Here is a 13,850-nt window from a genome sequence, read left to right as displayed (position 1 = left end):
CGGACGCTGGTAAGCAAGGTACACATCGGGTAACCAAACGAAGCGCTTTGCTTGGTTACCCGATATTTACCTTGGTTACTAGTGTACTCTGCTCTCAGGCTGCCAGTGCTGGCTCCCTGCACTCGTAGCCAGAGTATACATTGGGAAACTAAGCGAAGCGCTTCGCTTAGTAACCTGATGTGTATCCTGGCTACGAGTGCAGGGAGCCAGCGCTAAGCAGTGTGCGCTGGCAACCAGGGTAAATATCGGATAACCAAGCAAAGCATTTTGCTTGGTTACCCGATATTTACCTTGGTTACCAAGCGCAGCATCGTTTCCACGAGTCGCTGCTGGCTGGTGGCTGGTCACTGGTCGCTGGTGAGACCTGCCTGATTGACAGCTCACCAGCGACCATGTAGCAATGCACCAGAGATCCTGACCAGGTCAGATCGCTGGTGGGATCGCTGGAGCGTCGCTTAAGTGTGACGGTACCCTTAGACGCTCCTAATCAACTCGTTAACTGCATTACAGATAGCTGTCTTAAATTGTCACCTGTATAAAAGACTTCTGTCCACAGATTCAACTAATCAGTCAAACTCTAAACTCTACAACATGGGCGACCAAAGAGCTTTCTAAGGATGTCAGGGACAAGATCATAGACCTGCACAAGGCTGATATAGGCTACAAAACCATGGGTAAGACACTGGGTGAGCAGAAAATTGTTGGTGCAATAGTAAGAAAATGGAAGAAATACAAAATGAGTGTCAATCGACATCGATCTGGGGAACCATGCAAAATCTCATCTCGTGGGGTATCCAGGACCGAGGAAGGTTAGAGATCAGCCTAAAACTACACAGGGGAAACTTGTTAATGATCTCAAGGCAGCTGGAACCACTGTCACTAAGAAAACCATTAGTAACACATTACGCTGTAATAGCTTAAAATTCTGCAGTGCCAAAAAGTCCCACTGCTCAAGAAGGCACATATTCAGCCGGCCCATCTGAAGTTTGCCAATGACACCTGGATGATTCTGAAAACGATTGGGAGAAGGTGCTGTGGTCAGATGAGACAAAAATTGAGCCATTTGGCCTTATCTCAACTCGCCGTATTTGGAGGAAGAGAAATGATGCCTATGACCCAAAGAACACCATCCCCACTGTCAAGCATGGAGGTGGAAACATTATGTTTTGAGGATGTTTCTCTGCTAAGGACACAGAACTACTTCAGTGGAGAATGAATGAAGCCATGTACCATAAAATCTTGATTGACAACCTCCTTCCCTGTGCCAGGACATTAAAAATGGGTCGTGGCTGGGTCTACCAGCACGAGAATGACCAAAAACATACAGCCAAGGCAACAAAGGAGTGTCTCAAAAAGAAACACATTAAGGTCATTGAGTAGCCCTCAGAAAATGTATGGATGGAGCTGAAGCTCCGAGGTTACAAGCCACAGCCTCAAAATCTTAATGTCTTAGAGATGATCTGAAAAGAGGAGTGGAGCAAAATTCCTCCTGATATGTGCAGAAACCTCATCAACAACTACAAAAACCATCTGACTGTTGTGCCGCCAAGAAGAGTTTTGCCACCAAGTATTAAGTCTTGTTTGCCAGAGGGATCAAATACTTTTTTCTCTCTGCAAAATGCAAATACATGTATGTAATTTATACAATGGGATTTTCTGGATTTTATTTTGGATTTTCACTGTTAAAATTAACCTACCCTTAAAATTATAGATTGTTCATGTCATTGTCAGTGGGCAAACTAACGAAAACAGCAAGGAAGAAAGGAAAAGTAATCTGGCGCATGTGGAGTATAGTGACCTCCACTCATGATAAATTTCGAGCTAATTTATTATCGTATAGTGGTAAAAATATAAAGCATGTGAAGCATGATACATACTCAGCTTCAAGGTGTAGAAAAAAAATTGACAGCTGCAACGCGTTTCGGCTACATATTGTAGCCTTTGTCAAGTTGACTTGACAACCACTATACGATAATAAATTAACTGGAGTGGCGGTCACTATACTCCACATGCGCCGGATTACTTTTCCTTTCTTCCGTGATTCCACCAGGTTTCGGTACCCGTTTGTCCATGCAGCAGGAGACATAAGAAGCACGTCAGAATGTTGTTTTTGTTTTTTCAACAAAAACAGCAAGGGACAAATAATTATTTCCCCCACTGTATATAGTTATCAATCAGTGTTTATTAAAAGAATTTTAGGTAATACAGAAAGCAAAAAAAAAAGAGAAGAGTATAGGGAAGTATTACATTAATATCAAACCCAACGTAGGTATATAACATATTCTCATATATTCTTGTCATTTCTGCCCTGTATTATTATAACTGTACTCTTGGGGTAATCCTCAAACTCCATTGCAGAATCTACTATTAATCCAGCTGTCTCTGGACCACTGGAACATAATGATTTATTCCAACTTAATACATATGAAACAAGGATTTAAGATCAAGAGAGAACCAAGAAGAGAGGAGAGATCTAAAGACAACGACAAGGGAAAACGAGGGGTTCGGATACTGCTACAGGAATATATTAGAAAAGTCTGCTGTTTCCTTAAATGATATCCAAGGTTGCCACAACCTCACAATTTTTTCCTGTGAGTCTGAGAGTTCCGACGAGAGTTCCTCCATTCGAAATATATGGGAAAATTCCGTCAGCCACTCTGTTATTCTAGGTCGCGTCGTCGATCGCCAGTGCCGTGGGATAACTGCTCGTGCCGCTATTAGACAGAAGCGCCGCAGACTATTTTTCTGTTGCCCTATGGAACCAGGAAGGATTGATAGAATTGCGGTTTTGAATGATGGCATGACTCGTTCCTCCGTCATTTGATTATAAATCTGATGCACCTTTGACCAGAATGGGGCCACCCCTTGACACTCCCACCATATGTGCGTCATGGTTCCCGTTTCCCTATCACATCTCCAACAACGATCTGATACCAAAGGGAATGCCTTGTGGACTCTAGTGGGGTCACCTCGTCAGTAGCTTGTAACTTTTTTCTTGAGCATTACTCGCTACAGATATTTTATGGGAGAATATATATGCCTTTTGTTTGTCTTCCTCTGTAAGGTCATAACCCAATTCCTTCTCCCATGCCCGGATATAATTGGGGTCCACCGACCCTTGTCAATTTAATAGGTTACTTATTAATGAGATCTGGTGTGTGGGCGGTGTCTCCCTTGAGAATAGTTGTTCAAATGGTGTGGTCAATAGTAATCGGGGAGATCGTTGCCCCCCACATTTGGAATTTACAAATGAACTTAGCTGTATATATTCCATCCACTTTTTATTGTCTAAAGGTGGATTGGGTCTGTAGTTCCTCAAAGGATGGTAAAGAACCCTCTCTCATTATGTCACCCATTCTGATATCTGACCTCCTGTTCCATCACAGGAATCAGGAATTCCTCCACCAGACACCCGGGGGGGGGGGGGGGGGGGGGGGGGAATCAGGGTTGTCAAACAGGGGGGTCAGTGGGGAACTGGTACTAGTTAACCCCTTTGTGGTTTTAATTTTATCCCTTACTTTTAACGTAGCCGCAGGCAAGATCCCTCCAGGTTCAAACAATGTGTCCTGTCTAGGGGCCCACTGTATATATTATGAAAAATAGAAGGCGCCTGGTTAATGCTAATAGTTGGAAAACTGCAGAGCAAAACTAAAAAGTCATCTGCACATAGTAAAGAAAATTAATGTAAATTTGAATGGAAGTTTTAAATAAGATATTGTTGCAGTTGCACAGATACATTGTATTTCTACCTAGTAGGATAAGATAGGAAGCGAACCATTCTGTCAATGATCTCCAAAAGGCATACAGTATGTTACCAGCATCCTATGCATAATGCATTACTTGTCACACACATCATCCCAATGAGCTGACAGCGGGATCTGACCTTGTTTCTTCCACTTGTACCATAAGACTTTACAATACATAATAGTTTAAATCCTGAAAATGAAGTGATTGGGTCACAGGAAGCTCCATGCTTAAACATTGATGAATTCGTCCTGAGGTCCAGAGAGGGGAATTGGGATCGGTTCGTGTTGTTGTGCTAAATGCTGACATTAGCTGCCTCTTTAATGCAGATAGCCCCTGCAAGCCCGGGGCATGGGAACTGTTTAGAGAATGTCTAAATTGACAGACGCTGTATAAGCAGCTGCTGGATTATATGCTAACCGCTGAGAAAATCAGATTCAGAGAATTGCCAAAGAAAATAACCTAGGTGGAAGAATCCAGGATGCATGGTCCCAGCTATTTAGTATTTTCCTATTTTTTGATTTATCATTCGCATTATTTCTAGGTGTTACTAATTACTAGTTTATTGTCAGAGGTCAGATGATGATTAGACATAAGTCACACGTCTGACAGCGGAGTGGAGCCTCTGTCTGTTTCCAAGGTCAAACAATAGAATTTTGAAAGCAGCAAGGCATAACAATGGAAAATTTCATGAATAGAGAATTTTAAAACTTGAGGTTCGTAAAAAAAAAAAAATCAGTGTTCGAGTTTGGGTGCTTCATGCATGCAAACCACTCGATTGAGCATCGCTGTGCTTGGGTATGCTCTGTGCTCGGACAAGTGAGAGCCACTTGCAGTGTTTGGATGGTTCACACTTGGGGAGAAAATCAGCATTATCGGAGGTAGTGTGCACAAAAAAAATAAACTATGAAAAATCTCGTCCTCCCTCTCCTGGAAGTATTCCATTTATGGCTGGCTGTCCATGGGCGGAAAGCCAAACTGTCCAATTAGTGGCGTCCCATGGGGTTCAGGTCAAGTTCTGGTCCAGAACAGAACTATATCTAAAGTCCGGTTGAACCCGCAGAACTCGAACTTCCGCAGGTCCGCTCATCTGTAGTCATGAATGAACTAAAAAAAAGTCTCAAAAAGAGTCAAATATTGATAAAGTTACTAGAGATAAACTAATTGTTTCTAAATGAATTTTCCAAAATTCACAGATTCTAGTGAATCCAAGATTTTTGAAATTTAATAATAAAAAAAATCATATTCACTCAGTCCCTCATCTGTCCCTTTCTCGTTCACATGGGGCAGCGCATGTCATGGTGTGCGGAGCAAGGGGAGAGGGGCTTTGAAAAACAGCAGAAGACCAGTGTGGAGCAAGGACAAGTGATAGTTGAGGTTAGTATAAATTTATTGTTTTTCACCACTTCCCAGGTCATCTATTTATAATGCTTTGGGTCAGGAGACCTCAGAGAATAAAAAATTACCGTATATACTTGTGTATAAGCCGAATTTTTCAACCCCTTTTTATGCTTAAAAAAAACCCCTCGACTTATACTCGAATGAGGGTCCCACTTTCAGATCATAAGACACACTTCTTTTCCCCCGAAACTGGGGGCAAAATGAGGGTGTGTCTTTTAATCCGGATAAAATTTACTGTGTCGGTGCAGAACAGGGTCACAGGATGGAGGGTTGGCAATACTGTGGCTTGGGGGAGTTGCGGCGGTGTCGCAGCTCAGGAGGGTCGGCAATATTGCGGACTCTGGGATGTCTTGTCGGGCACCATTGCACCTGCCGGTGAGCTGTGAGCCTTGTTAAACCCGCCAGTGGTTGACGCAATAGACTTCAATAAAATGGACATGGAAGAAGCACGTGCACAGATTGAGATGGATGTCACAGCTCATTGGCAGGCTCAATGGCGCCTGTTGCGACGCCTTTCAGCCCGCAGTGTTGCCAACTCTCCTGGCCCGCGACCCCCCCTGAAGTATTGCCAACCTTACGTCCTGTGATCCTTCTGAGCCACAGACACCCCCATCCTCCGAGCCCACAGCATCGTCAACCCAGCCTCCTGAGCCGCTCTATCGTCACCCTGCCCTGGTGAGCTAATACAACATACATTAGAATAATAAGGCGGACCCCCATTTTAACATTAAAAAATATTTTTTCCAATTTTCCTTCTCTAAATTTGGGGTGTCTATTATAATCCCATGCTTAGACTCGAGTCAATAAGTTTTCCCAGTTTTTTTGTGGTAAATTTAGGTGCCTTGGCTCATATTCGGGTCGGCTTATACTCGAATATATACGGTCCTTTTCAATAGCAATCTGAGCTCATATTCGATTTGCATTGGATGCGCATCAAATTTCCGATTATGAGAGAGTCTGAATAAAATTTTGGCAGATTTGCTCATCTTTAAAAGTTGCCTAAGATCATTCAGTGATTCAGACTAAAGTATACCATATTTTTAGTTTTATAAGATGCACTGGATTATAAAACGCATCCCAAATTTACAGATAAAAAAGTTAAAAAAAAATGGGGTCTGTCTTATACTCCGGTGGTGTCTTACCGGAGGAAGGGCTGCAGCGGTGGCGGAACGGGGTCACAGGTGGCAGGGGCGGTGCTGTAGTAGGGCGATGCTGTGGGCCCTGTGGTGGGGGCTGTGCTGGCTGCAAAGGCTGTGTTGGCTTTGGGCGCCATGCTGGCTGTGTGGAGCAGGGCAGTGCAGCAGGTGTCACAGATGCTCCTCTGTCGGCGGTGCAGGTTTCACAGAAATGGCGCCCGGAGTTGGCGCATGCGCAGATTGAGCTCAAGGCTTAATGACAAGCCGAGATCTCATCTGCGCACGAGCCACCTCCAGGCACCATTTTCCTTAAGTCCGCTTCTGGGAGATCAATGGGCCAGATGCGGCACATACACAGATGAGATCTTGAACTGAGAGCTCTACCTGCGCAAACGCCAACTCTAGGTGTCATTATTTGAAGCCTGCACTGCCAACAGAGCATCTCACCTGCCTCAGTGCCCTGCTACACATATCACCCACCACACCCAGCACAGTCCCCACCGCAGCCAGCACAGCCCCCACCACAGCCAGCACAGCACCCACCACAGCCAGCACAGCACCCCACAGCCAGCACAGCTCTCATTCTCCACCTCCCGGTAAACAATATTCACATTATAACATGCACCCCTCATTTTCCTTTCAAATTTTTGGGAAGAAAAGTGCGTCTTATAATCCGAAAAATATAGTAAGTGGATTTACACAACTATACTATCTAGAATCCTGACAGATAGAGATTCTAGACACAAAATAGGCAATTTTGATGATTATACTGTATATATAATATTCTGAGCATAGCGTTCCTCTGCAGATCTATTTGTCTCCGTAGGTATAAGCTACAAATAGTTACTCTGCAATTTTCAGACGTCCAATAGAATTGAATGGAAAGAGTTGATGCATGTGCCCATCCACCTTCCCATTTCTAATACATGACTCTAAATAAACTTGGTACTTCTTGCTGCCCGCACATCAGAAACTTTTTAATGTGTGGGCAGAAACTTTTTTATATGGTAAAATTTACTTTATCGTATGCACCAATTTCTGATCTAAGTAACAAAACATTTGGTAAATCCGTGTCGAGGAGTGAGAAATTGGAAATGAGTATAATGTATACAATAATTCTTTATGTTTTAATGCTGCAACACTGGAGTAATTTCCTCGGTAGCTATTAAAGTTGTATATTTCACTTACACTGTGAGCACCGATTGGACAGTCAGTGAGTAGGGACATGTTGGGACATGTTGTTTCTGGGGTAGTGCAACACACAGCTATCAATTAATTATTACATTTCCAAAAGGAATAGGAGAGGAAAGGCACAATGATGAGTTGTTGTTTTTTTTTTTTATTGTTTTTTTTTTAATATTCAATTTCAGGCTTTATAGGATATACATCACAAGTGAACTATCATCAGTGGAGCCAAAGAAGAAATAACTAGTCCACAATGTAGTCAATCATGTTACAACTACAGTATCTAACTCTAGATTTTATATTTGTACTATATATATATATATATATATATATATATATGTATTTTTTCTTTTTTTTTTTTTTTAATTGTTCCAAATTTATTGGGGAAACAAGCATCTGCTCTAATTTTTTACTTTTTTTCACCAACTAATGATAAATGTTCCCCATATTATAGCTGGTAGTTTTGATATCTTAGCTTCATAAAAATTATCAATTTGAAAATGGATGAAAGATCCAAGTGATCTTGGTTAATTATTTGCCAGTAGGTATTTACAAAATGTAGTGATTGGATCCCTAATAGTCACTGTGTGGATAAGGGGGTGGCCAACAGAAGACACCTATATTCGAGGCTCCACAGCACTTGTAGATCAACATCGCCATCTGTTGATCAACCACAATCACCAGGAACTGAACTGTAAGGAGTGTGTTTCCTTCGAGGGAAGAGTTAGAAGGGATCAGGTGACAACTGTGGCACAGTTACAAAATATAAAAAGCCAGTCCCAAAGAGGTAGAGTTGGCACCACGATCCCCTGGAGAATAGACGTGTATACAGCAGAAAAGGCATGTGTTGTCTGTAATGGAAGCCTCTGTAAGTGTACTGAGCCCAAAGAAGAACTGAGCCCTTCCGTTGCCAGAAGAACACGAAGATGGAACACTGAATACCGTTACCATAAGACCCAAAAGACCGAATAGCGTTGCCAGAGGAGCCCAAAGACCAAATATCTTCACCAGAGAAGGACAAGACTGCGCGATCAAGCACCAAAGCCAGAACACTGCCTCCAGCGAAGGACCAAATTATGCTGTCATGCTCTGATGATCAAACATCAAGAGCCAGAGATTGAGAAATAAACATTTGCTCCAGTGCAATGTCCAAGTGAGCCGGGTCGCTACTTCCTGCCTTGATGGAAGGTACTAAGAGAGAAAAGCTAAGCACCAGAGTTAAACTGTTGACATAATGAATTGCAACACAACTACGCCAAGTGTAGTCTACCGTTAACATAGACTCATACAGAGCTTACGTTTTCTTGCCTAATTGTTGACAAAGACTATAAGTAGGGTGACACTCCAGGATTGGGTTATTATTGAGGGAATTTAGCATAATCGCTAGGGCGTTAAGCAGCTGATGAGTTGATTGTAACTGTGTATATTGTAAACTGTGAGCTGATTTGTTGTCTTTAAATTTCTGTACTTAGCTATTATTTCCCCTTCTCCCTGTTCCTGTCCAATAAAAATATGTTTGAGTTCCCATTGAGTCATTCCTATTGCGTATTACTTTCCTGACACCGGGGTAATGTACCACTGTGTATAAAAAGATATTAATTACATATGGAAAAGGGTATGTAACAACCAATACAAACAATTCAGATGTAAAAAGACAGCAACAATGATTGACACTCAATTCGAGCTGGCCAGAAGCTCGAATGAGCTCTACGCGAGTAATGACTCGCATTATGGAAAGTCAATAATTGACCTGTTTGGGTGTCCACGCACACACAGCCAGCCAGAAACAGAGCATTTCCGGCGGGAGGATGAGGTTTTTTTTTTTGGGTCATACTACATCCGAGAAGATTGTTTTCTCTCCGGGAGAGCCATTCAGAGACTTTGACTGGCTCTCCCTAGGCTGCCTACACACCTCAGGCTGTGAAGCGAGCCTGTTCCTTCTGGTCGCTGTTTCACAGTTGAAATATCCGAGCACTCGCGATACTCAGTCGAGCGTCCCGCTAATGCTTGATCGAGTAAAAAGCAGTGCCGAGCATGTTTGCCTATCACTAGAAATTATGTTAAGCAAGGACAGGGAAAAGATAATCAACCTGAACGCAGTATATTCATGTTTAGGTAGTGCCTCGGTTATTCTCCATTTACTAGATACAACTAGATACAACATCAAGAAGAAATTACTTCATGACTATAAGAGATGAGTAGTATCAGTAAGCCTAGAGACACTGGCGCTTCCACTCTCCATTAATGTCACGAATGACTATGGGATAGAAGGGAATCGGGGCTCCTAATCTGTCCCTCAAGCTAGGGGGGCCTATGCAACCCCTAATCTGAAGGATACTTCTGATGCAGGCAAAAGAGGATCGGCACATCCAAAAATATGTTAAAAATAATTCTATTTTATTTCAACATAAGTTAAAAGTCAATCCAAGACATAGTAGCCCTGATGCATTTCCTACAATTAAGGACGCTTCTTTGCACCGGAAATGCGTCAGGACTACTATGTCTTGGATTGACTGTTAACTTATGCAGAAATAAAGAAGACATTTTTTTAACATATTTTTGGATGTGCTGATCCTCTTTGTCCTGCATTCTTGTCCACCTGGAGGACTTTTCCATCGCATCACTCCATTGATGCATGGTGACACATTATTGGATGTGATCAACTTTCCTCTGTCTCCTGTTTGATACTTCTGATGGTGGAGATGCCGAAGTCTCCTTTCTGGCCTTGCTCCTGACCAGTCCTGATCTGATTCCCCCTCCCCCCAGGTAAGTTAGGGACAGCGGTGTGATAGAACTGACAGCTAAAAACAGATAAGGGAAAACCAAAACTCTGTCAAATAGCACACACACACACACACACAAACACACGATAAGACATTAAGAAATTCTCAAGTAAAACATGAGCAGGATGGAAGCTACAAAACAACGGGTAAACTCCACAACCGCACCAAGCAATAATCACAACTTTTACCAGACAGTCTGGGACATCCCACCTCACAGACCAAGATAGAATAGACTATGGCTGGCATGGGTGGAAGGATTCAATCAGCATAAACAGAAGGGGAGCAGATGTTATAGGCCTTCCCACAACATGTGACCAAAGTACCAAGTAAACTAGCAGAGATTAACTCTTGCTAGCCTGCCTATGAATCAGCACACAGCAGGTTGATGCCTGAGTCTGCCTGTGTAGATCCCAGACACCAGAGAAACCATTGGGCGGAGTGTCAGAATATGCAATCTGAATAGAGGCTGATGCTGTCATAAATCGGCGAACTTTGTGCAAAACTCTGTTTGACAATTTAAGAGTTTTCCAGAGTTATGAGTAGAAAATTATATATTAAAAATAAGAAGTCTATACTCACCCATTTTATTCCTTGCTAGGCCTAGTACTGCCCTCAGGTGATCCCTGCTGTTCTATGCTTAATTCAGCCTATCTCTGGATTCACTGGTGATGCCCCATTGTGGTTATCAGTGGGATCCTAGTGATAACACCAAACTAACAGTCACATGTGAAGACTGGAATACCCCTTTGAGTATTTTTTTTAACTTACTATGTTGCCATGACACTTGTTTACCCAACAGACATTAGGCCTAGACAGGGCTCCAACTATGAGCGCACAAATAGTGATGAGTGAAGTAGCTGAATTCCATTTGACAGATTAGATCAATTTTGACCAGGAAATTTTAATTTGTTTGCATCAAATCATACAGTATGTACCTGATTATTATCTGAAGTTTATCCACACCCCAGAGCACAATAAACAAGGTCTAAATAAGTTATACTTACCTCACCTGGCCATAATTTGTCCGGCCTCCCAACCCCTCTCCGCTTTAGGCTGGATTCACACGATGGTATGGCATCTAATGTGAGTGCACCTGATGTTCTATGCTAATGACCCTCGGTTCCCATTGTGCTGCCAGTGTGAGCCAAGTGTCATGCAACTGTGATCCGATCCTGTGATCAGATCACAGCTGCAGAGAAGAGGGAGTGATTAATCTCCCCATCTCATCTATTGTCAGCTGATGTGATTAGCACACTGCACTCTGATGTCATCTGAGTGCAGTCCGATGTTTCACTTGCACCCATAGATTTGTATGGGTGCGAGTGACATGGCTTTCACTGACAATCGCAGAATGCTACGACTTTTCTCTCATCCAGAATCTGGATGAAAAATAAGCTGACCCTCTGCTCTGCCTCATTGAATAAAATTTGTCCGAGTGCTATGCAAGATTTTCACTCGTCCAAGTCATACACTGGGTAAGCGTACCCTAAGTCCGATCTTCAGGAGTCTTTTCCCATCATGTCCTGGCATTTATGGTGCCTCTGTGCTAATTGGGCATGACGTCATGATCTTTTGATGTCTAGTCAGTGCTGGATATGGTGAAATTGAATGGTCCAAAATTCAGATTTGCCTTAATCCATGAATTTTGGGAAAGTCTAAATTAATTTAATTAGTTTAGCATGGATTTGCTCATCTCTAGTACTAACACCACTAATTTTTAACAACTGTTCCTCTGTAAAAGACATCTCATTTATTAAATGGTGTATGGAACAGCCCAAGAGCTGTTTTAGTATGCCAAACATCTCAAGATCATAATGATACCATAGATATGTGGCACTCCTGAGGCTCTGGTTGCCACAGGGTACTGCACCCCAATCAGAGTGCAGTATCTATCTCATTTAAGGAGAGGGTTAATCACTGGCATTCCATATTCACACACTACACACTGCCTAGGAACCTTCACACAGAGTGGGTTGGCTCAGGGTAGGCAGGGGGGTGGCCATACGAACATGGACTTCCCAGTCATAGAAGCCAGCCACCTTAGGTTTGGGTTCCACTTGGAGTATAAATAGGCACTACACACGCACATCATGGGCAGCTAGTCAGACCGTCAGGACCATAGTTCTGGCAATACATCTCTGGAGGACTTAGACTTTGCTGGGCCCGGTGGCTTGGAGCGGGAGCTCAGCCAAGGTACCTAATTGCGGAGAGGGACACCCTAGAAATAGGACACTCTTTCTCCTTCTCTTTTCACAACGTCTGTGGTGACCCCTTTACCGGATCTGGGATTGACCGGAGCCCATCACGGCAGTGACCAGTGTGACCGGGCTGGCAGCTGAAGTTGTGAGTAAACTACACCCTGAACCCACAGAGACTGTGTTAGCTCGTCCTTACCGGTGTCGCCTCCAGCACTTAACCGCCTGCCCCGTGGGGCGCTACAGATACTACGTTGGTTACATTCACCCTGTCATAGCACAATGTGGCTCATGATGCTTTCATAGCACTTTCATCTCACATCCTATCTTATTGGCTTAAAAATTAATTTTGGGAAAATGATGGGAACTCATAATCAGCATTAGAGAGACACAAATATGTTATATAATATTCTTTTTTACAAATGATACACATTAATTAGCAAATATATTGTTGCTTAAGTAATATCAGACTTACCAAAACGCTGTAGCCGTTCAATCCCAATTTCTCCAGCACATCTGTACATTCCTGTAGTCCACACTAAAATATAACCAAATAAAATGAGCCAGAGCATAAGTTAGCATATGTGCAATAGTAAGAGCCCATTCACACTGTGACCATTCCACAGACAAAGGCCAAGAGAAAAACACAAAATGAGCAAATAGCCTGCAGTAAGGAAATAAAAAAAGTAGTAGTAGTACATGTAATAACATAGGTGTCACACTAGGTACAGGGAATTACCAAGCAAATGGTGAAAGGGAAGGGAAACCCTGTGTCTAGGGAAGGGGGAGATGGTGACACTTGACCAAACCTACCACTGCTCACAGGGGTCCCTCACCACCTTAGATAGGTTCCACACCTATGCTCTCAGATGGATACCTTTTTCCATGCTCCATTAAAGGTAAAAAGGCCATCAGGGTCTGGGACAGTGCTTTTAGACGGCACCAGGGACCCTTGGTGGAGGTTGGCACAAAAGTGTAACGGCTACCAGGTTAATCAGGACAGTTACAGAGTCGCCTTTTACACCTCCAGTACTTCAATGCCATCACAAGGAACCAGGGGATACAGGTTGTTTGGGTGGCGGGTTGATGGGAGAGGGACGATGGGAATGGACTGTTGCAGGAAGGGGTTGCAGCGGAGCAGGCTAAGCCACTGACTACCGCTACAACCGGTAGCGTTCCCTGTTGTTCTTATAAATTAACTCTGAGAGTTTAAAGTAATGTTTAAGTACAGTGCCTCCCCTGTGAGGGATGAATGAGTATGCATGACTTGTTATTCTTTCTTTCAGTTAAAACAAAAATAAATCCTCTGGGTGTCCTGTAGCTCGGGGACGAGCTACTTTTAACCAAGGGGGAATGTGACGCTCCTGACCTATTTAGGGTGTCACAGGGAACTGCACTCCTTTCCT

General features: G+C 43.1%; 1 protein-coding gene across 2 annotated transcripts in view; it reads right to left on the bottom strand.

Annotated features, from left to right (window-relative positions):
* BLNK (B cell linker) overlaps positions 1-13,850 on the bottom strand; it is a 388,622-nt gene that overhangs the window by 345,330 nt on the left and 29,442 nt on the right. For both annotated transcript variants that reach the window (XM_075352283.1, XM_075352284.1), the window contains exon 2: positions 12,920-12,982. In XM_075352283.1, coding sequence (XP_075208398.1) covers positions 12,920-12,982 — 63 coding nt within the window. The remainder of the gene's footprint in view (positions 1-12,919; positions 12,983-13,850) is intronic.

This window comes from Anomaloglossus baeobatrachus, chromosome 5 (genome assembly GCF_048569485.1).
Source record: "Anomaloglossus baeobatrachus isolate aAnoBae1 chromosome 5, aAnoBae1.hap1, whole genome shotgun sequence".
Lineage (NCBI taxonomy): Eukaryota > Metazoa > Chordata > Amphibia > Anura > Aromobatidae > Anomaloglossus > Anomaloglossus baeobatrachus.
Note: the sequence above shows the minus strand (reverse complement) of the source record. Positions and strands in the feature narration are given on the sequence as shown.